At 40.1% G+C, this 23,899-nt stretch overlaps 1 protein-coding gene across 18 annotated transcripts in view; it reads right to left on the bottom strand.

Annotated features, from left to right (window-relative positions):
- Positions 1-559: 559 nt before the first annotated feature.
- SVIL (supervillin) overlaps positions 560-23,899 on the bottom strand; it is a 103,082-nt gene continuing 79,742 nt past the window's right edge. For all 18 annotated transcript variants that reach the window (XM_042889202.1, XM_042889205.1, XM_042889208.1 and 15 more), the window contains 20 exons: positions 22,138-22,227; positions 21,960-22,046; positions 20,861-21,038; positions 20,420-20,592; positions 19,056-19,211; positions 16,239-16,375; positions 15,620-15,767; positions 15,365-15,510; positions 14,468-14,643; positions 14,225-14,369; positions 13,608-13,884; positions 11,792-11,943; positions 10,504-10,609; positions 9,516-9,723; positions 8,725-8,858; positions 7,870-8,025; positions 7,319-7,462; positions 2,590-2,711; positions 1,622-1,777; positions 560-1,503 (listed from right to left, as the gene is read on the bottom strand). In XM_042889202.1, coding sequence (XP_042745136.1) covers positions 1,417-1,503; positions 1,622-1,777; positions 2,590-2,711; positions 7,319-7,462; positions 7,870-8,025; positions 8,725-8,858; positions 9,516-9,723; positions 10,504-10,609; positions 11,792-11,943; positions 13,608-13,884; positions 14,225-14,369; positions 14,468-14,643; positions 15,365-15,510; positions 15,620-15,767; positions 16,239-16,375; positions 19,056-19,211; positions 20,420-20,592; positions 20,861-21,038; positions 21,960-22,046; positions 22,138-22,227 — 2,978 coding nt within the window. In that variant the 3' untranslated portion in view covers positions 560-1,416. The remainder of the gene's footprint in view (positions 1,504-1,621; positions 1,778-2,589; positions 2,712-7,318; positions 7,463-7,869; positions 8,026-8,724; positions 8,859-9,515; positions 9,724-10,503; positions 10,610-11,791; positions 11,944-13,607; positions 13,885-14,224; positions 14,370-14,467; positions 14,644-15,364; positions 15,511-15,619; positions 15,768-16,238; positions 16,376-19,055; positions 19,212-20,419; positions 20,593-20,860; positions 21,039-21,959; positions 22,047-22,137; positions 22,228-23,899) is intronic.

Genomic DNA, 23,899 nt, shown 5'->3' with positions numbered 1-23,899 from the left:
CTCTAAGCCAGATTTCCACTTATGGCGGATTCTTTAGAGCTCCATAACTACGTAGCCAAGCTCTTTGCTGTGCTATAACATCTGTATATTCATTGATTGTACACAGGTGCTTGTAAAACATCTCAAGTTATGATCATTTTTCCCCCTAGTTACTCTATTCAGTATCCTAAGTAGCCGAATGAAAGTGATTTTGACTCCGGTGCTTATGGAAAGAATGGACACAATGCCATACTCTTTTTTTCAGTTCAAGTTTTACTCCCAATTGCACAAAGGTTGAAAAGGTTTTCAGAGGTTGAAAATCAGTATAATAATTTTGGTTTCATGTATAAAACCACAGCCAGAAGGATACAGGAATTGTGTGATGGTTCCAACATGCAGCATGGAAGTGTCATACAAACTAATTTTGTCTTATACAATGTTTTTCTTCTACATTCTCTGCTTCTCCAATGATAACTGTACAACACCTGCAGATTTGTAAGGTTAAAATATTTTGATAAGATACCACATTATGGGAGATTCCAATGAATTTGTACAGTTTACAGTACAAAATAATGACAAGTCAGAGCATTGCTAAGAGTTTATTCGGAAGCTTTTACTTTCAGTTCTTATATCACAAAAGAACATGTTTAATGTTTACAACAAGTATTAGAAACTGAGATGTTTTTATTTCTACTATTATAAAAGTAACAGAGGAGACCATTCTGAGCCATCTTCAAAATGCAGACCAATCTTTTTTTGTATATAAACTGTACACAAAAAACAAGGCACTATACATTTTTGGGTATTAAAGTATAAAGGTTGATTCGCATAGTTTCTCAAGAAATCCATGCTATAAATACAAACGCTTTGTTCAGTTTAGCACCTGAAGCAGCACTGAGAACAATTCATTGCCTATTGCAAAGAGAAACTTTTCAGAATGCGCATGAGATACATATTGGTGGTTTAGCTAATTCAGTACAAGCAACTGCCATCCAGCTACTGTTCTGTAGTTCTGACATTGAAGTCTTGAAAGTGAATATATATTGCATTGTTAAATACATACTTGTTCTATGTGTTTATATAAATATAAATTCTTTGTAATCCACAAACTAACAAAATAACACTTTACAAAGAGAACTTCTTCAAAAACAAAAATGGCAAGTATTGGAGATAGCCAAAGGACAGCTACAGCAGTAGCTCAAGAAACTACTGTTTAAGTGCATAGGAGAGCTGAGCTTAAATGTAACCTTCAAAGTCAAATTTGAATTCCACTTCCAAAGAGTTCTCTTGGCCTTTTAAAATATTACACACCTCCAGATAGGTAGTCACTAATAATTTCAGATTATCTCTATTTTGTAAATGTGGAGCACAGATTTGCTAAAGGGCACAGAAAGTGATAACAGACATCCCTTTGGTGCTCAATCCAATAGATACAGCTTAAAAAAGTCCTTTTGCCTTCTTCAGATTAACCTGTTTCCATGACGGCAGCGCGTTGTACTCTTCTCTTGTCATCTCTAATGCAACCTGCATGGAAAACAAGAGGATACACCCCTAATAAGCCACGCAGCAAAACCATCAGATGACTTAACAGCAAGGTTGGACAGAAACACACAGAGTATTATTGTACCCATTCTCTCCTTACCTCAAAATCCTCATCCGAAAGATAAATTTCAAGCTTCAGAGGATCAACTCCCTCAGGTAAAGGCCTGGCTAAGAGATCAGCTAGGGGATACACAGTTTTACACAGCTTGGCCAGCACGTCTTCTACAAGGATTATCTGATTAGAAACATCAGCATCCTAGGGGGAGAAAAAGAAAATGCTCAGTTCAGGATCACAGTGCTGAATCCATCAGCTGCTTGTGTCACTCTGAGGACAGCGTGGGATGAACCTATGCTGCCTGGCTCGCAGAGCACAGAGCTGGACCTGTAGGTCTGCACATTGCCTACCAGCCTTTGCCTACAGCCATTTCACAGCCACAATAATGTCTGCACTTTGCAGAAGGAATTCCTGCGCTTTAAGAATCTCAGCTTAAGGTCAACTTGTGTGTTTAAAATCATGAATCCAGCAGTTTCCTCTTTGGATTGCCACTGAAGATTTACAGAGAAGCAAATGTGATTTGCCTCGAGATTCCCCTTCACTGAAGGCTTTTAAAAGAGTCTTGTAAATTCAGCTGGGATGGTGCTTCCCAGGTGGGGAAGTTCATACTGGAGCTCTTTGTGGAGCATCTCTCCCCAGCTCTTTCCACGTGGAGGACTGACCAGAGCTGAAGGTTGCTGCCTGTTTCCCAAAGTTGAAACAGTTGTTCTGCTAAATGCTAACAACCGTTTCTACGGGACGGTTCAGACAGCACTTCACTCCAGTTCTGTTTTTAGCAAAAAACAGCATGAGAAGTTGCATGAAAAAGAACTGGGAATGCCTCTGATAGCCACACGCACAGTCAAAATTTGGCTTTGTTGTTTCATTTTTTTTTCCTGTGCAGACTCTTAAACCACACTTTAATAGGCTCACTCATGGGGTTTTGGGGCATGACATCACAAAATAGCAATGTTACTGGCAACACGAGATAATTACTAGCAATAGGAAACAGTGCACACTGTGAAAGTATTTACCATTTCTGTGATCTCTGCAATGTCTTCCCTGTGTTCCCAACTTGGGAACATATTAGTGAAGGTCAGAGGCTCTAGGCCGGCATGAATGAGATAGGACTTTGGGGGCTTCTTTACATTTTTTCCTAAAAACAGCCAAAACACAAAAAAGAGAAATTAAAAGTGGTACCATATTTCCTGGTATCATCTTCCAAAAAGAACTATGCTGTAGGTAGTTAAGTAATTTGAGGCATTAGGAATGCATTTCATCATGATTTCTTTTACACATAGCATGGCATCTTCTAAAGTGGAGTTGTTTTTGTTTGTTTTTGGTGTTTTGACATGTGCTTTTTACTGTATCTGACCACAAAGATTAAAGCATGTACACTGATGAAAACTTTACAGTTACTTCCTAATTCAGTGTACATCTTATCTTACAAAAAAAAAAAAAAAAAAAAAAGTGAGAATAGCTTTAGCAGAATGTGATGATCTGAAATCAGCCAAATTCAGGTAAAAAAAAACCTCGTATGCCCAGAAGTGTCCTACCATCAGCAAGTACCGAGAAAGCTTGAAAGGCTATGTGAGAATGTGTTAACTGTCCTTAACTTGGGATCCTGACATTTGACATAGTCACTTTGTCACAACAAATTCAAAGGAACAGGATCTGCAAGTTAAAAAGAAGTATTGCAATAGCTAGGTGGCAAATTCTGCTGATGTTTAAATTTGTATAAAACATGTGAGAGAACGCTATATATGGCAATAAGCTCTGTCTAGGAGTGATGCCATGTAAGAGAAAGGGTTGAAGTCATTACACCAAGAACAACTGAATAAAGGCCCTGTTGCTTGAATGAATTCATACCACAAAGATTCAAAAGCACCAATAAACTCAGATGCCCTTGGAAAGAGGCAGACAGGCAGTCGGGGCTGGGAGGAGCTATCATTCTGAAAAATATTGTACCTTCTCTTTAGTTGGATTAAAACACATCACTCTAATCAGATTGTTTTTCCAGACAGGAGATGGAAAAGCTGAACATGTTGCCAAGTCCAGAATCAGGAGAAACTAACACAGCAGTATCACACAACCTTGCTTCTGAAAGCTGTATCTTCTTGCAAAATTCTATATGTAATTCCAGAGCATCTTTAAAAAATAAGGATTTACTCAAAAAAATATCAATCTGCTAAAGAAGACTTTGTTTAGTCTTCACCATATGGTCTTCATTTTTGTGGGAAGATCTGAAAGAACATGGCCACCTACCATCCGCTAGGGAGCACCCCACAGCACTGATGTAACACCTATGCTGAATGCAAATGGAGAGCATGGCTGGACGTCGTTGTTCCAGTAAGCTTGCTAAATGTCAACATTACAGGTTTGGCTTAACATCAGGTATTGGTAGCAAGCTGATTAGAGAGAGCATGTTAGCATGAAATTGAACAGTAGAGAAAAAGCTCTATGGAGCAGTCAAACAAATGTATTAGAATGTGAATGCTCTAACCACACAATTTAGACAGGAGGTTTATTATCTGAATACTTGATGCTAAGTCCTCTCTTCCACGTGTTTGCACTGTGGTTTATTTGTTCATTCTACCATGAATGATTCAACAAGTACTTAAAAATTCAACAGGTACTTTAAAACTCTGTGCTTCAAAAATATGCCAGTCTGCTCTGGTTGAACTGCTCCTGTCTCAGTAGTTCAGTCGAGATACAAAAGGAGAGCTGCATGTGATAATGGGCCAGTATAGGCACAGCCATCTCATAAGACTGACTTCCTACATAAACAGATAAACAATTTCATTGCATGAACTCTGCCCTCATCACAAGCTGGTCTCCACAGTCATAGTCACTGATGGTCAGACCAGTTTTTCTCTCTCCTGCTGTCTGCAGTTCAGTACTCCAGATTGCTGACTTAAAGGATAAAACCATAGAAAATCATTTCACGACGTTCTGATGAATTAAGCTAAGATTTACGCACAAGGAGAATTGTTAGGTATATTCAAGGGATATCCAGAGGAGGTTATCAATCTTTTTCATACCATCACGTGATTAAACATTGCAAGCCAGGAAAGAGAGGAGTGAGAGGGAAGTAGAGGATGAAAGAAATGGAGAAAGAAGAATAGAAGAGTTGTCTTATGCTTCTAGTCACTCTACCTGTATACCAATCAGAATATTTCCTACATTTAATCTGTTGGTTTTTAATCTCACCCCCTTATTAAGTAATGACACATAAGTAGATCTTAAGTCAGCCCTGGTAGCCTGAAGCAATGAAATTTTGAACTGGTTGACAGAACAGCCCAATGCTAGATCATGGAAGTGATGGGACAGCAAAAAAGGTCCCATTCTATGATTCTGTTACATCAACTTTGGCACAGAAATAGTACAAGTAGTATTGATCTTTAAGGGTAGTAAACTTGCTCTGTACCCATCCAACCAAAGAGGAAAAAGCTCTTACTGCTGCAAAGTTATAGTCAGGGGCTAAAAAGTTTGCACCCAGCAAAAAACCTATGACATATATGCTATAGTTCAGACCCACGAGAAGTCACTGAAGAGCTTTTAACTGTGCAAACTGGGATGCAGCAAATTTAACCCCCTTTTCTCATCATCTAAGTCAGTGATGTTCAAAAAATCTAGAAAAGTATCCAAACCTCAACATGTATATCAGATTCCATTTTTTGCTGGGGCCAGAAAACATGATTTTTACTGGCAGAAGATTACAGCACTGCATAAGAAACACAGCCTGGAGGGGATCTTATTTCCATCTCTCTCAGTGCCTGCTGAGGAGCTCCAGGCATTTCACTGTATGGGCTCTGTCCTCTATGCTGACATTCTCTTCTGCTGGGAAGCATACGGTATGAAATGATCTTACAGGTGCCTACAATCATTCATTCTGACTGGCAAAAAAGAGACAACCTACGGGGATGCAGTGGGAGAAGGAAGTGGCTAGCCTCTTCTTTAGGAATTCAGCCATCCCTGCTAAAGACGTTTCCATCTACTGCCTTGACTGTAGCACCCTATTCCTAAACATGCTGCTGTTTTGGCTGGACAGTGACAGGGACACCAGAAGATCAGCTACACAGAGCAGTAACACAGTCTCAGAAGGGTCACACTGCAGTGTCTCTGACAGTGGTTTTCAGCTGCCTCCTTCCAGGCGTTACCAGTTTCCCTCAGTGACACCAGGCCACTGAATAGAATCATAGAATCATAGAATCATCACAGAATCACAGAATGGCCTGGGTTGAAAAGGACCACAATGCTCATCTAGTTCCTACCCCCTGCTATGTGCAGGGTCACCAGCCACCAGACCAGGCTGCCCAGAGCCACATCCAGCCTGGCCTTGAATGCCTCCAGGGATGGGGCATCCACAACCTCCCTGGGCAACCTGTTCCAGTGCTTCACCGCCCTATGAGTGAAAAAATTCCTCCTAATATCTAACCTAAACCTCCTCTGTCTCAGTTTAAAACCATTCCCCATTGTCCTATCACTATCCACCCTTGTTAACAGCCTTTCCCTTCCTGTTTATATGCTCCCTTCAAGTACTGGAAGGCCACAATGAGGTCTCCCCAGAGCCTTCTCTTCTGCAGTCTAAACAAGCCCTGTTCCCTGAACCTTTCCTCACAGGAGAGGTGCTCCAGCCCTCTGATCATCTTAGTGACCATTCTCCTCTGGACCTGTTCCAAGAGCTCCACATCTTTCCTGCACTGGGGGCCCCAGGCCTGGACGCAGTACTGCAGATGGGGCCTCACACGAGCTGAGTAGAGGGGTACAAAATAGAATAGAAACATAGCAACTGCTTCTATTCCTATTGGAGCTGCAGACTGGGAAGGACACTGGTTTTATCTTTATAAGGATGGAATCCAACATGGATATTGCTCTTCCGTCACAAGTTGTAAAGATTATTTGCTACAGAAAAAAAAAAAAAAAAAATCAGTGTCATCTGAGATCAGCCTTTCCTTGCATGAGGAAAATTTGCACCAGTTAGTAACTTGGGTAACTTGTTCCAGTGAGAATTGCTCTGAGCTGACCAAACATGGCTGTTACCATGCCTTCTTCTCCCCCCACCTTTCTTTATTCATCCTCTGTTGGGAGATGCAAGGTCTGTTTCCAGTCTCACATAACCTTAGATGAAGCGAGATGAAAGCACTGCAACATTTCAAAAAAACTCTACTAGTGCAGAAATGAATCTGGCCAGATGACTCTTACATGACCATCAATTACAGCTTGAATCACTACATGCTGAGCAGCAGTAACTCTGCCTTGTAGAAATGAGTCTAGGAAACTACCGAGCAAGGGCCTTAGCTCTGTGTTCCAGCTTTTCCAATAGCCATCTGTTTCTTTGTGACACTTGTTCTTGATCTTCAGTCTTTCCATCTCCCCCAATAAATCAAAACTCACTTATATCAGCAAAAAGTATTTTTCATTTAGACTTTTGACACACATAAGCTTATGGAATCTAAGAGGAGCTAGAGAGAAAGCAAGTTTAAGTGGCTCTGTTCTCAGAATTCCCTTTGAGAAATCTGAACTATGCTCCCACAATGAGAACACGGGGAAAAAAAGCCTTTCCTGTGAGAAATGGGTCACCAGAGAAATGTGGCAACTTGGAATAATGGCATTACTGGGCAAATTATTTGCTAATAAAGAGTGGAGAATGTATCTTCAAATACATTAGTGTTTATCAGAGGAGCACCTAACTGAGCAGCCCCTGGCTTGGGACAGAAAAGAATGGCACACACAGAACAGCCAGGCACAGCCATCTGTTACCTTTGCAGTACTGGAGCACTGTTTCCATGGCGCATTTCCTGTCTGTAGCCCATCTGATTCGAGCGGATCCAGCAATTTTGTTTTCCACAGGCCACCAGCCTTGCCACAGGTACACTTCATGGTGATTGTCAACAAGGAACAGTGCTATGCAGAAAAAAAAAAAGCAAACCTGCCATTACCACTCTGGAATTCTAGTTCTTGGAATTCCCTGAACAACATCAGCCTTACATGCTTGTCTGCATCAGAACAGGATCATTTTGAAGCTTACCAATCCCTTTTGTTATTCATCCAGTTGAACCTCAGCTGAACTCTGATTTTCTGATATAAACAAGGTATTTTTGTAGTAAGCTTTTGAAATACAAATATATTTGATTAATTCTCAGCATATTTATCATGAAGAAATTACTCATTGCTTAATGCTGCATAAACATCACATACACACATTTTCCTGCTATAAATCAAGTTAGAAGCGATTATGGTAACTGAATTGCTGCCCAAGGCATGATACAGTTATCTGTTTTTCAGTTACAGAAGTATATTAAAGCAGATACCTGGCTGTGGGGCAGTGTAAAGATCCTCTTGCAAGAAGGGCATAGAATTGATGACAGCAGGGTCTCTTGAAGGGTAAACGAACTCAGTGGCTGAGAATTCTCCTGAAGAACTACTGAGGCTGAACAGGCGGGGGGTGAAATTAAACTTTCCCGGATCTTGAAAGAAGAAAAACAAGAAAAAAAGAATTTCAATAGGAAATGATGGAGATGAATATTTAAAAATAAATAAATAAATAATTATATATATATATGAGATAAATATATATGTATGTATGTATAATATATATTTTAGAGTGATTGTAAGTTGTCTGTTTTTTCAAAAATCAAGGAAGATAACCAGATGTCTTGGGGGACTGGCAGCAGCTGTGATGAACTTGAGGTAAAAGGCTGGCTGCCATCAGTTTGAATATGACTCTGGCTAGTTACTATCAGCCATTTCATAACTGGCTGTTTCAGCTTAAGTGAAGCAATCCCTTCTCAAAGCCTACTTTCCACTTTGTAAATCAATTCTCCTGCTACCCTTGCTGGCAGTTTGAAAGCAAAGACTGGACAAGAATTTGTGCAGAACAGCTCCCTAATCCCTTCAGAACAGAAGTAAAATGTGTAGGTAACAGCATTAACTGTTGCTCCATGCTGCATAAACACAAAGGGGCTGCAGAAGGGGGTGAGAAGAAAATGAAACGCTTGTTTTCCAGCACTTTCCTTCTAGAAGAGTATTGCTTAACTCGGTAGAGGTTGGGATTTTTTTGTTAGCAACTCATCGAAGGGAAGAAGTTCTTCAAAACCTGTACATTAAATCTGACAATACTATAGACCAGTAAAGTGGAAGTGCCAAACTCAGGAATGCACGTCTACCTTGCAACATGCAATCATAGGCCTTTCGATCTCGCCTTCCTAATGCATCCCAGAATCCCAAAGGCTCTGACCCTTCATCACATTCATGTATTGTCACCTTGCTGCTGCTGTGCAGCCCTGCTTCCAGCGGACATCTGCAAAACACAAAGAGAGTGAATCCAATTTTTCTCCCTGCTCCAATTACCACCACACAAACACCACACACTTGCTGGCTCAGGTTCTACTAGAACCCAAAGCCACCTCATAGGCTTTTTGTGCATTGTGTCATCATGATCTTTTGGAAAAGGATGACAAAAGTTATCAGTAAACAAGACACAGAATTCCAGCAATCATTCTCATAACATCACATACCCAAGGAGGAGTAGACGCTCACAGGAGCTCACTGTTCAAGTTTGTAATTACTCCTGTCCTCCTTGCATGCTTTCTTAAATTCACTTCCAATCACTTATTCACAAGGCACATCTTCCTCTCGGTTCTAATCCTATCAGCTGGGATTTAGTTTGCTACTCAAATATGGAAATTCTCCCTCCATGTGGAAAGAGATGTTTTTTTGCAACTATAATTAGTACAGTAGGATGAATAAGTGAATTTCACCTGAAGTGATCACAGAACACATTTTCCCCACTCCATTGAATCAGTCACCTGCCATTCCTCCTTCTTATCAAGCATGCACATACTGCAATTGTACTCAGAGGACAGCTTTATTTATTTCAATTGTTATACAAGGCAGACTATTTTAAGTAAATTGGTAGTTTATATAAACATCTCCAAAATATAGGTCAGACACTCACTGTTCTTTTATTTTATTGGCTGCTGTTCTTCCTACATCCTTGGTGTGAGATTGTGCTTTGCAGCCGTGCCACAGGTAGATAAGAGCTTTATTTATATTGAGGACAATCATGGATGTCCGGGAACGCAGGCTGCTGCAGTGACATGCTACTTCAAGTAAGTTTCCTTCATTGGGAACTTCTCCTCGCACGCAATATAGTCTCCAGTCACCTGGAGCAGACAGGAACAGTGCAGTGGTATTATACAGTCACACGGAATTGAAAATTCAAGACCTCTGCTTTGGAACAGCTGTTTTCATACTAGATAAATTTCACATGTTGTGTTCCTCTATTGTTATAGAATAAACTAAGCATCAGGTTTGGCTAAAATTACTTGAGAAACTGCTGCAGAAGAAAGTGCTTTATGAAACCTTGCTATGAGAGAGACTTCAAGAGTCACGTCTGCTCTGTTAAGAGCAGAAGAGTCAAGATTCTGTTCCTTTTTAACTTGCAGGAACAAAAAGGGAAACAAACCGAGTAGTCTTTGTATTCAGCATCTCTTTTTCTGTGCACCTTAGGCACAGCAGGTCGCATTCAGAAGTGAACTGGAAAATTTCCAAGCTACGTCAAGGAATATGTTGTAAAGTGCAATGAATGGGTAACAAAAGCTTAATTTTGCATTAGTCACAGAGCTGCTCATAAAAATGCTCTTTTTCCTAGAGTATGTAGAAAAGAATATTTTAATGCAAAGAGGCACTTTGCTTAATTAAAAACCAACTAGAACAATTTATGCATGCATCAATACAATGAAGTCAGCTCACTCTTGGCTGACAAAGTCCACTCTAGGCCCAGGGAAGATATAAACTACCTTGACAGCAAAGCAGTCTCATGGTATTCATGGCATTCATGGCTCTTTTCTACAGAGTATGGTAGTTGAGACTGAACACAAAGTCCTTCACAATAGGTTAAGAAAAGACTGTGGGGCAGAAACTCTTAACGAACAGTAATTTACTTTGTGCATTTTCTTCTTCCTCTTCCCTTCTTCCAGCATGCACAATCATCCCTCCTTGGAAGCACTGCAGGAAGCATGGCGGTTCTTTCCCTTGAAGCACTTGTACCTGGAAATTGGAAAGCACCACTATCCATTAAAAAAAATGAAGTCTTGGGAGAACCATTCCCTGTGGTTTATTAAAAATTATACAGTTACAGCCACCCACAAACGTGGCTTTTCTCACACTTGGCTGAATATTGTTGAAAATTACCATATGTGTTGACATGCAATGAGTTTCATATGTGACCTACATATTAAAAGAAACCTTATCTGGAATCCAACAATTAAGAGTTTCAGAGGATAAAAAATACCAAATGAACTTTAATTCATATTAGTTTAATTTAACCACTACTTGAATTCTTTACAAGACTGGGCCATCTTGCCTGATATTCTTTGAAACTGTTTGGGAAATACTGCAGGAACTCAGGAAAGCTTACAATTTGCTGTAGAACTGGCTTATGTGACAACATGCACATTCTTTGTTAAATTCTGACTGTGAAACTGAGATAGCAAATTGTTAAATCAGCTAGGTTGCACAGCATCCCACACACTGGGTCACATGGTGTTTGCAAATCTGCTCTGTGAACTCACGGCTTAATAGTCATGTTTACACTGCTGCTCAAGAATTAATTACAGCTTTATCAAGGTACAGAGATTAACTTTAAATCTCCTAATTTTGTGTGCTCTTACCAGCAAAGCTGAACTCAGCCTAACAACCAAGTCTATACTCTTTAAATTAGCTGTATGTGCAGTTGCTAGAATTTTTATAAAATAAGGCAATCTCCTCCATAATGACAGAGTAAACAAATTGAAAATTTGATTTCAAATGTATTTTCATGTTTTAGCCTTGCAGAAATGCTCCTGACAGAGTTCAACAAAACAGAGTGCTTCTCCTGCTCTCAGTGCTAGGAACACATTCTGTTGTCTGGATACATGGAAAGGGAAGGCACAAATTTCTTTCACTGTGCTTCACTTCTTTCTAAGAGGGAGGAGAGAAGATGTCTTTCCTCAGCCATTCTCAAAAATATAGTATTTATAATTGAGAGTGGGGAATGAAGATCCATAAAGAAGACTGATGCATCTCTGGAAGCTGGACTAAAGCCAAAAGTAATTTTGAAGGCTAGCTAATTTCACCTGCAAGGATATCATTACAGAAAGAGAGGAGGCAAAAAAGATCACCCATGCTTTCTGCCAGTGACTCTGTGGGCTGGCAGCTCTTGCCAGCCACCAAGATCTGCAGGAAGCTCACCTGTGCTCCTCTCTCCTCATCAAGTTCCACTGTCATCAGTGCCGATGTCCCTTTCTCACTCACTGTGGAGTGCCTTCCTTGCCAAAAGAAATACACACATTTCTCTTTTCCAACCGCTCTTACTTGTTGCTCTCCTTTTTGTCTGCTTCCAACTGCAAAACAGAAAGCACATGCTGAAGAAAGTACGTTGTCTGCAGGTTTAAGCGGCACGTGATTTAATCTCATCTGCCAGCTCAGCGCTACCCTGGCCAGAACAGGAAAGATGAAACAACCAATTGGAGGAATATCAGGCCACCAAGCCAGCATGCTCTTATGCAAAGCTGGTATTACCTCACTGGGTGGATGTAAGCCTAAGTGCAGAGATGCTCACGTAAACCAAAAAGGGAGAGCATATAGAAAGAAGTGGTAGTACCTGGAACAAAATCACTAACAAGCACTTGAGCAAATTAGCATGTGAAATGGTATGTCCCATCAAGTTATCAGAAGAGTGCTTTATGGCTCATTTTCCACATTACATACTGTTCTTTGGCAGCAAAAGAGCTGGCTGCTGAGCAATACTAGAAATAGCAACAGTTGAGAAAGCTACAGGCGTAAAAGAAAACTTTCTTGGTAAAGGAAAACTACAGAACAAAAGAAACCAAAGAAGTATTTTGCAGTCATATAAGAGAACTATTTGGTAAGCTTTTTAAAATGATGTGTAGAGTAAGTGAAGTTCAACAATAAAACCAGTTATGAAATATTTTATTCTTACTGGTGAATAGTAGATAACATATAATTAATTCAAAACCAAGAGCTTTCAACCAGATTCCTAAAAATGTGCTGACCAGAATCCAATTCAAATACTTAAGAGACAGTATCCTGGTTTTATTTTTTAAATTGAGAATATTCAAGCTACTAGTTGTATCTAAAATGTATGGTTTCACTCGGAACTGTGCATTCAGCCCATAAAAGTACTGCCTCCTACACAAAAATGTATTCTTTTTTAGACTGATGGAATATATTTCCAGCCCTTTGGATTAAGAGACTGTTTACAATTCAATAGTAGTGTTATACACTTCTCCCACGGCTTACAGGCTTTTGTGTTTTTCTTGGATTCACCAGTATCAGAAGTCAATAATGCTGAAAAAGACCTTCCTACATTTTTTGGCTATAAGCCTGAGGCTGTATAGCTGTTTTACTGCTTTCAACTAGCTTTGATATTTTCCTACTCAAAGCAATCCTTTTTTAGATTATTTCTATTTTACTGATCACAAATGGCACTTATTATTTTAGTGCCAGAAGGGAGAGTTCCAATGAGCACACCGAGCTGATTTTCAACATTTACCTGCTGCCGTCAGGCACTTTGTTAGAACACAGTCAAAATTGTTTATTTGAGCCTGAAACCCAAAGAAAAGGGTTTCCAGCAAAAATGACAGTAAGGGCATTGAGTTGGCAAGGACTCTTCCTGTCATTGTTGCTGTTCTCCATTACCCAACAAAGGCTTTCCTGGTTTCTAAGCCTACCTCTCCCGTATCCAGATGCCTAGTTATTTTGGTGCTAAGCTGTGGGCACAATTCTGGCTTAATGAGTTGTCTTGTGAATGTGTACAACCACTGTTGGGCAAAAGCAGAGATACACAGTACTGCATTTCAGGTATGAAAAATAACTACTGTTTTTGTGTGTTTTTTTTTTTCTTACTTCAAGGCCTAGGAAGACTAAATTAGCATTTCTAACCTTTACAATAGTTTCATATAGTGCTGCATCTCAGCACTAACAGGAACTGTTTTATCTGCACTTATCAGTGTTTCAGCAGGATGAAACGGAATTGTTCACTAACCTGTAGTGCTCACCATGTACTTCCACTTCACCACGTATGTGTCTCCCTCATGGAACTGTCCTATGCTTTGTTTAGGCAGTCTACTATAATCAAACTCCAGGATGTGCCAGACATCCACAGACGCAGTGATAATTTCAAACTGCCTCCCATCTTCTCCTTCTACAAGTCCATAGCCCCGGCCAATATTCATTCCATCCAGAACTGTGCCTACAGCAGTTTGAGGCACAGGCACCATTAGCATGACATCATATGGTTTAGAATCAGATTTGGATTCTTCCTGTGAGAAAACACAGAACAGATTTCTTTGAGCATAGCCCTTCCCCCCTTCCCGTACTACACAGCTCCACTGAATATTTTGACTCCTGCATATTTCAGTGCTTTCTATCTTGTCATCACCTGATGCCTTGTCAAAGCCACCTTGTCAGTCTTCACTGACTTGTTCAGCACTAATAAAAAACACTTCTGTGGCTTCACACTATAGCTGGTGATGTTCTGACCCTCAGGTCAGAGCCCGCAAGATAAAGAAAGTGCTCTGCATTCTTAAGAACAAGCTTCCCTGGCTTCCATCCCAGCTAGGCCATCTAGTTTGAAATACCTAGCATGCTTATTAAATGCACCTTCTGGTGAAGGGATTCACTAGAATTCTTCTCATTGAGTTTCTTCAGCTCTGTCCAATCAAGGAATTTTTCTTTGAACAGTATGGTCTCATTATGTTCTGTGAGCCTGCCAAACACAGCCCAATCTGGACGTCCTTGTCCCTTTCTGTACAAGGCAATATAAGAAAAAGAATCAAATTTAACACTGAAAGAAGGGAAAGAAACCAATGTTTCTGAAATAAGACTAAACTTGAATTTTGGTACCTGGGTATGAGGGGATTGCATTCTCCTGGGTCCAGAGGATTTATGTCACAATTTGAGTAGTCGAAGGTGCCATTCCACAAGTGTTTTGCCAGCTGGAATGCTACTTTTCTTTGTGCTAGAGTAACTTCCTTTCCATGCCAGACATACACTTCACTGCCAAAATCAAATACGAGCACCTGAATAACAAATAGAAAAAAACAAACCCAAAAAATCATTTCAGTAACACACCATCAAGTTAGGTAATGCCCTGATCCTCCAGTTTCCTGGTGCCACAAGCTGACAGTGTGTTTAACTCAAGCTCCTCCAAATATCAGAGTACCGACAGTAATACTAACAGCTACCATTATAATGAAAATAAGGCCACGGTATACACCATGGCAGTTAGAAGGTGAGAATGACTGGAACTAAGTATTGGGGATGCTACGAGGTGTATCCTTAGGTGGTAGCTAAGTTGCTAGCAGACCAGAGAGCTATGGCTATGCAAGAACTGATTCTGTTCTATGACCAAATGCTATCTGACTACAGCAACTTTCCCTGAGGTTTACACCTATACTTTTCCTCCAACAGGGGAATGCTGATGCAGCCCGGATAACTGGACCAGCCAATAGGCAGCAATGTCAGTACATTCAATAAAATGCTACTTGTTTTGTACTTCATGACTTCAGAGTGAGAAGAGCCACTGTTGACTAAAAGATTAACATTTCCTAGAACAGTATTTCACTTTAAAGATATGATCAGATTTTTGAAGACTTGCAGCAAGCTCTAGACAACAGTATATTCAGAAGCTTTTCCCAAACACAGAGGAGCCCATTTTCAATGAACATCTCCATGAGCATTTGCAGTCATATCAGCTGTCTGTTCCTGCAATTACCACAGTAGCAGTAAGTGGCACAATACCTCTTTTGGTTGTAGCAGGGTACATTTTGGCATCTTTCCCCAGTAGTCATCTTCAGGAATGAGTTTGTCTTCTACAAGACGGTAAATGCAATTAGTTTCTATTATGGCAGCTTCATACATTTCATCCTCTTCAGGTCTTCCAGCAGCTTAAGGAAAAGATTGTCCAATATAATAATTATTTTTTTTTTAGAGAAAATCAACTCAATTATTTTACTGTGATAAAACATGACGTAATGTAAACATGAGAATGCTTACACTGGTAATTTGCTTGGCCACCAAGGAGTTTCCAGAAGTCTTTGGCTGCATGGGTATGGGTGTTTATTCCTTCTTCTATAGTCTGTATATAAGAAGCTCTACAGCCAAGTTCCCTCTTTGTCTGAATCAAAGTTGCAAGTTCTGAAGCCTAAAAGATTGACAGGTTTGCGTAAGTCTTAAGCATACTTGTGCATATGGCATTCAGAGAGAAGGCAAAAGCACCAAATAAGAGATACACCAAATAAACAGATACTAGAGAAAAAGTTACAGAAATACATTCATTTTTTCATTCGCCTTGAAACAAGGCTTGATCTTAACAAGAATAGGAATAAAAAGGACATCCTGCAATACAGACTATTTTTTGTTTGCGTGCAAATCCATTTCCTGAGGATATCCTCTTTTCTCTCACAGATTTGCAACTAACACGTCTACGTCAGCTTTCATTCAGTGCACAGTGCTAACACATATTTGCAGGAAACTTGCATATCTACCCGTTGCTGACTTTCAGCTGCACACAACCTTACAAGACAAGTGGCACCAAGGCTCAGTTACGTCAAAGAGGTTTGTGCTGAGACAGTTCTAAAAAAAAAAAAAAAAAAAAAAAAGAACTAGTACTAACCTTTGCTTTTTCTATGACATTTGCAAACTCTCCTACCCATAAGAAACAGAGATGGGGAGTTAACAATAGGAAACAGTCTCCACTGTTCAGTGATGAGGCCCTTGGTTCAACTAATCTTGTTTGAACATGTCTTCTTCCTAAAGATAAACCAAAGCTAATTATATTCTCATGAATACCACCATCAAATGCCAAGATCTGATCATTTTGAATGAAAGACAAACAATGCCCACACAGTTAGCAAAATACATGGAAAAAGTCTGTTAAATAAGAATGAAAGAATATGATGGTGGAAGTAGGATTTACTTACAGGAAGCAAAATTTGTTGCCTCCTATCAACTAGTATTTCTATTATTTCCCATTCTTGCTTTAACAACTTTATGTCCTTCTGGAAATAAATCAATTAGATGGCAGAGAAACAGCCAAATTCTAAAATCACTTATATGCACTCAAGAAGGCAAGGCACAGTCTGTAGTCAGTAAAAAGTTTTATGAGTTTTTGCCCAGGTAGCTATTATTTTGAAGAATCAGATACATTACTATGATATGGAATCATAGAGTGGCCTGAGTTGTAAAGGACCACAGTGCTCATCTAGTTTCAACCCCCTGCTATGTGCAGGGTCACCAGCCACCAGACCAGGCTGCCCAGAGCCACATCCAGCCTGGCCTTGAATGCCTCCAGGGATGGGACATCCACAATCTCTCTGGGCAACCTGTTCCAGTGTGTCATCACTCTGTGTGTGAAAAACTTCCTCCTAATATCTAACCTAAATCTCCCTTGTCTCAGTTTAAAACGATTCCCCCTTTTCCTGTCACTATCAACCCATGTAAACAGTAATTTCCCCTCCTGTTTATATGCTCCCTTCAAGTACTGGAAGGCCACAATGAGGTCTCCCCAGAGCCTTCTCTTCTCCAGTCTAAACAAGCCCAGTTCCCTCAACCTTTCCTCATAGGAGGTGCTTCAGCCCTCTGATCATCTTAGTGGCCTCCTCTGGACACATTCCAAGAGCTCCATGTCCTTCCTGTACTGGGGGCTCTGGACGCAGTACTCCAGATGGGGCCTCACAAGAGCTGAGTAGAGGGGGACAATCACCTCCCTTTCCCTGCTGGTCACCTCTTTTTTAGTGCAGCTCAGAACACAGTTGGCCTTTTGGGCTGCAAGTGCACACTGCTGGCTCATGTCCAGCTTCTCATCCACCTGGACCCCCAAATCCTTCTCCACAGGGCTGCTCACAAGTAGTTCTTCCCCCAGTCTATATAAATACCTGGGACTGCCCCAGACGAAGGTCAAGACCCTGCACTTGGCCTTGTTGAACCTCATTAGGTTCACACGGGCACACATCACCAGCCTGTCCAGGTCCCTCTGGATGGCTTCCCTTCCTTCCAATGTATCAACTGCACTGCTCAGCTTGGTGCCATCTGCAAACTTGCTGAGGGTGCACTTGATGCCATCATCTATGCCACTGATTAAAATGCTGAAGAATACTGGTCCCAAGACTGATCCTTGGGGGCACCATTCATGACTGGCCTCCACCCAGACACAGAAGCATTGATCGCAACCCTTTGCTTGCGAACAGCAAACCAGTTCTTAATCCATCAAACAGTCCATCCTTCAAATCCATTCATCTCCAATTTAGAGAGAAAGATGTGGGGAGGGACCATGTCAAAGCCTTTACAGAAGTTCAGGTAGATGACATCCACCACCATTCTCCCATTCACCAATGCTATAACTCCATCATAGAAGGCCATCAGATTGGTCAGGCAAGATCTTCCCTTAGTGAAGCCGTGCTGGCCATCTCGTATCACTGGATGTGCCTTAACATGGTAACCATGAGGATCTGCTCCATGATCTTCCCAGGCACAGAGGTGAGGCTCACCAGGCTGTAGTTCCCTGGGTCTTCCTTTCTCTCTTTCTTAATAATGGGAGTAACACGATTTTTCAAATATGCTGGAGGGTGGCTCAGCAACCACATCAGCCACCTCTCTCAGAACCCTCGGATGCATTTCTGGCCCCATGGATTTATATACATTCAGTTTCATAAGGAGGTTCCACTGTTGGGATGGAGTCTGCTCCTCTGACCCACACCTAGGGCTTCAGGGTCCTGGCAAACACGGGGAGCCTGATCACCAGTGAAGACTGAGGGAAAGCACTTATTTAGCACCTCAGTTTTTTCCATGTCTGAGGAAGCCAGTTCTCCATCCTCATTTATCAGAGGGGGAACACTGTCCTTGGTCTGTCTCCTCCTGTTTACGTAGGACCCCTGTGTTACTTTTCACATCCCTTGCCAAGTTCAGCTCCATCCATGCCTTGGCTTTCCTGATCTTATCTCTATACATGCAGACAACATCCCTATATTCCTCCCAGACTACACAGCCTTGCTTCTACTCGTAGTACATTCCTCTGTTTTCCCCCAGTTTAAGCTGCAGGTCCTTGCTCAGCCATGCCAGTTGCCTGCCTGCTCTGCTCGACTTCTTCTGCATGTGGAGGAAGTGGAAGGAAGTGGAGCAAGAACACCATCAAGGCATTTCCAAGTTATGCTAAACGTTAAAAGAACTAGAAGACAGTTCAAAAATTTCCAAAGGAGAAGGCTACAATTCCTGAAACATTCTGTTTTCTCCTTAGAAAACACACATCAGTGATGAAAATGCAAATCTATTTGACAGGGTTTTCATTTGTTGCACAGTTCTCACTATTCTCAGCTTTTAGGCATAAATCTTGAGCTGCGCACCTCCTAGTAACTAAGCATCCAGCCATAACAGCAACTCCCACCTACTGCAATCAGCTTAATATATACAGACAATGAATGCAGTTCTAGCATACCTTTAATTTGCAGCAGCATTAACTTCTTGTATGGCACAGCACTGTTGTTAGAATTTTGCTCTGTTAGGTTAACGCTCCGCAGACTAACGTTGCTGAAGTTCTCCTTGCTTGCCAAACCAGCAAGTGCTACTTCTGAGAAATTTGAGTTTGCAGACACTTGTATGTTAAAAAACAAACAAAACAAAACAAAGTTGGATAAAAAACACACGCAAATGAAGATAAATTATATTCAAATAACTTCAATTATTGCATTAAAAAAATATTTCCTCAAATGTTTGCGATTTTCCCTTCCTCAACAGAACAGCAAAAGCAGGCTGAACTTAGATTAATTGCTACCCTAAAAGCTTTGTGGGTTTACTAGTACCTAAGTTTCTAGATATTATCACAGACTAACCAATTTGCATTGGAATTATAAACTTCAGTAGACACACCAGCGTTAGTAGTATCTGGTATGTTATGAAGTATTGTGTAGATCCTCAATGCCATAAGCATGATTAATTATGAAAGAGACCCAAGTAGTCAACGCTAATGAACTGAAATTCACTTCAGATTCGTCTCAGCTGGTGTGATACAACAGCAATCTGCATTTCAAAGTCCTATTCATTTTTTATTGTACAGTTCAAGCCTTAAATGCTTTGCTGCTTTTGCTTATTTCTCTACCAAAGACAAAGCAATGTATGAATTTATAATTCATGGAAATGCTTCCCATCAAATGCAATAAAATATTAGACACACAATTAGTCTTTCATCAATACTTAAGAGATAACCTCCCTTTATTCAAACATAATAAAGAAAACTTATACCCCAAATGTTAGAAGTGGCTTGACTAATGTTTGAGCAAATTTTAGAGTGATTTGTGTTGCTGTCAAGTCTGGTTATCAGGAGAAAGCATCGTTATAAGCAAAAAACAAAGCCCTGCTACAGAGCACAGATCCTTTATAGAAATTAACCTGGCTAGTTTCAGGTTGAGAAAAACCAAGGACCCAAAACTGAGGCTAGTACTCCTAAACATTTACCTATTCTTCCCAGCTCCCTCCAGCCCCTGTAGCATATTGCTAGATTTGCTTTGCTTAATCTCCTGTCCTTACCTGCAAGTACAACTGCTCTACCTCTGCACAAGGTGAGTGCTAACAATAAATAAATACACAGAGGAAGAGGCTGCAGGTAGCGTTCCCTGAGGAAGTCAAGTGAACTCTTTTTTCCAAGCCTCCTCGGCCAATCTACGTTCAGTCTTATACCTTAACCAATCTGTTGTCTTTTGGAGAATATATTCTATTCTTTCAGTTGTGGTTTTTGCTTTTTGTTTAGTTTTGGTTTTAATTAAATTAGCAAGACAGTGGCTTCCACAAACCACCTTAACTTACTTTTTTCTACTTTCATTCGCTTTGACTCCATGAAGGCAACATTCAGTCTTTGTTCAGTGTACTCATGAAGAATATCTTCTCTTGCTGCCAGCATTTTCAGGGGGTTTCTGGAGGACTGAACCCTGCGCATAGGCCTCACTGCACGTTTGTGCTCTGCTACAGAGGATATTAACCTGAAAAAAACAAGCAGCGTTTAAAATTATCAGTTGATAATTGATAAATTGTAAGAGTTTAATGACAAGAGATTTGCTTGATTTGGGGTATGACATTTGTGAGGAAACCAGAATTAGTTCACTGATCCAGGCAGAAGGCTGGATTTAGAAAAGTGTAGTAGGAACAGACATGCCCAGTATAACACTGTCTACAAGATAACTTAAAGCCGAACATTTCGACCACCATTCCTATTTCTGCATTCCAAGCAGTGAAAAGAGTAATTCTTACTTTGGTGCATAAGGATCAAAGATGGCATCAAAGTCCTCATCAAGGTCCAAAGGCACTGAGGAGGAAGGGAAATCCACATGGCGGTAAAATTTGGAAAATGTTTCATCATCATCCAACTTCATCACTTCTTTCACAGATTTTCCTGTAACTGTCAGCACTGTCTCTTGCATTCCAGCAACTGTAGGAAAAAAAAAAAACAAAAAAACCCCAGCCCATCCAATAAATAATCACGCTAGATTCTAACTCAATAAGAGGTAAATATGACTTGCTGTGGTTTTAGTTTGGTTCTCATTGACTGAATGGAATTTGAAGGAAACACAATAGAAGTGTCTCTTGGAAAATAAATGACTAAAAAGGAGCATACCTGTTACTCATATACAATAATCCCTGTTAAAAAATGGTTGGGAAATATGGCCAAAACAAAATTAGGCACTATTAAAAATGAGTTATTTTGGTAGGAGGATACGTGCATTTTATGGTCTTGTATATTCTGTCTTGCCTCCAACCAAATAACTTCTTCCCTTCCAAAGAGCTGCTGGAGCCGCAAGTATAAAATCACTTCTTGAGATTATTGAGTCAAAAGCAATCATTCCACTGTGCTACTGCTCTGCTGATGGAATGTGAAAACATTTATTTTTGCTATTTGAAACTCTACCACTCACAAAAGAATTTTTGTCTTTACAACACTGAAGACTAATATATGAGATGGAAACAGTCAGAGAGCTGTACATAGCTTCCTGTATGGCCAACCTGTACAGAAAGCTTGTGTTCAAAAAAGTAGGAAAGTGAATAACTGTGCTTGAGCACAGTTCAAATAAGATCAGTAAGTTCAACAACATTAAAGTTGTCTCATTGCATACCTTCAGTATGGTCCAGGATGAGCTGAGCATATGGATTTAAAGAATTTTGCTCACAACAAGAATGTTTACATCATGTGTGGAGGAATAATATAGGGTGGTTTTTGGTTTGCTTTTTTTTTTTTTTCAGTTGTGATTTATTTTGCTGTATATATGTAACGTAACACTGTAAGTACTAGAAGTCCTTTAAGTGATTTAGTGAAGTCAGAATGAACACATTGCCTTCTTTGGTAACTACTGACCTTTGTTATTCAGCCTTCCCAAGAACGACTCCAGCTTGTCAAGCTTCATATCTGATTCCAATTGCATATCAGGCCTAGCTTCAATTTCTAAGCAAAACAGAAAGCAGAACTTGTTTAGTGATAGGAAGTTTAAAAAAAAAGAAATCCTGGACTTGTTTCAGCCATGTCTATTCCTTACCTTCCAAAGGCTTTGTAACTGGAGTGGTAGACTTCTGCCTGTTACCATAAGGGGATGCTACTGGTGTTAGTGCACTTGGAGAAGCTAGACCTGCAGAAGAACAGAGAATATCAGAAACACCATCCCATGTTATTCCACATCTCCAACAGTGATGACGGGAGGTGAGCTATTTAGGGAAAGCAGATGGGCCTTGCCATTTCCTATGGTCCCTCATCCTACTGCAGCCTCCACAACTGCTGTATCAGGGATGTCGGAGCGCGCTCTTTTGAAGCGTCACTTGGTTTACATTTTAGACTCAAGTTCTACTTCAGGCTATGTGTGAGAAATACAAAACTTCTGTTGCTCGAAAGATACAGAAATAGCAGTGAAACCTTCCAGACCTTGGTGTGGTGTCTCCTGTCCCCTTTTTAATCAAAACCCAGTCTTAACAGATCTAGCAGAATGCATCTGACTTGAATACAGTCTGTAGATCAAACAGTAATTTTTGGGCATGGTTGTTTTATGTGTATGATTGAGGGTTTTTTTTCGTGTTGCTGTTTTTAAGTGGAAATGGATGCCCTCACCATGTAAAGCAATGTACCCACTGAATTTGCACTGTCCTCCTTTCTTTTCAGAAATTATCATGAAACAATTTATTTCGGACTCAGAAGAAAAAAATGAATGCTTTGTTCTTTTGATATGAATCCACTGACGCAGTAAAAGAAATGGCACACTATCAATTTAGTGTTTTTGATTAGGTGGAAAAGCATATTGTATCAAATAATTCTGTCTATTAACCATTGCTGCCTAGATTTTCAGTGATGGAGAGAAATGCTACTTTAAGCCTTCCTCTAATGCCTATTTTTCACCTAGCCATAGGGGAACACTCTGCACTAATTACAGAGCCACATAAATTTCAGTCCTTAGTTGTTTTGATCAGATAAACCAGCGCTGTACTGAGAGAATATACACTATGTTTTCACTGCCTTTAATTCAAATCCTAACAAGTCTTAACTGCTAAAACCAAGATAGATTTATTATATAACGCAGTAGCTTTTCCACAAACACTGTTTTTCCCTTCTGCCTAAGAGATTCAATTTTTCAGCAAGTCAGTTTGTAATGCCTTCAGCAAGACATAGGACACACTCCTTAAGCAGTTCTAACAAGACTTAATCCACAGGATTACAAGATCTACTTCATGTGTTAGTCAAGATTCCAAATTCCAATTAAAGAATTTAAAATTTCAAGCTGTAAGAATCAATTAAAATACAGCATCTGTGCACATGTATATAACAAGGATCTAATTTTGCAGTGCTTTCTCATCATCCCTTAAATTAAAAACCCATCATGATAATTTCTTCTTCTTGGCAACAAAAATAGCACACATCTGCATAAAATCTCATTTGGGCTACTTTTATTGATGTCACTGTCACAGGAATGCCTTTTTTCTCCACAAGACAGATCACAGCACCTAAAGAGATGCTTTCTGGGTATTTATCACTTCCCATTAAGGGTAAACGTTATCATCTTCTTTTCCTTTCCAAAGACCAATTTTTTTTATTTTTTTTTTTAAACTAAAATAAAATCTCAGCCAGCAGTCTGTGGGCAACTCACCACTTTTTCTCAGTGACCCGCCAAAAAATAGGTTAGTCTTGAAACAAACGGCAGTCAATTATCAAAGCAAAACAATGTAAGCAGCAGCTGAAATACTCTGCTAATAAATGAAATTCCTAATACAATCTGTTTGTTCGCCAACAAAATATGGTCTGAATTGCAAATGGAG

The sequence above is a fragment of the Lagopus leucura genome, unplaced genomic scaffold, assembly GCF_019238085.1.
Source record: "Lagopus leucura isolate 7727_CA_CO unplaced genomic scaffold, USGS_WTPT01 Super-Scaffold_100157, whole genome shotgun sequence".
NCBI lineage: Eukaryota > Metazoa > Chordata > Aves > Galliformes > Phasianidae > Lagopus > Lagopus leucura.
Note: the sequence above shows the minus strand (reverse complement) of the source record. Positions and strands in the feature narration are given on the sequence as shown.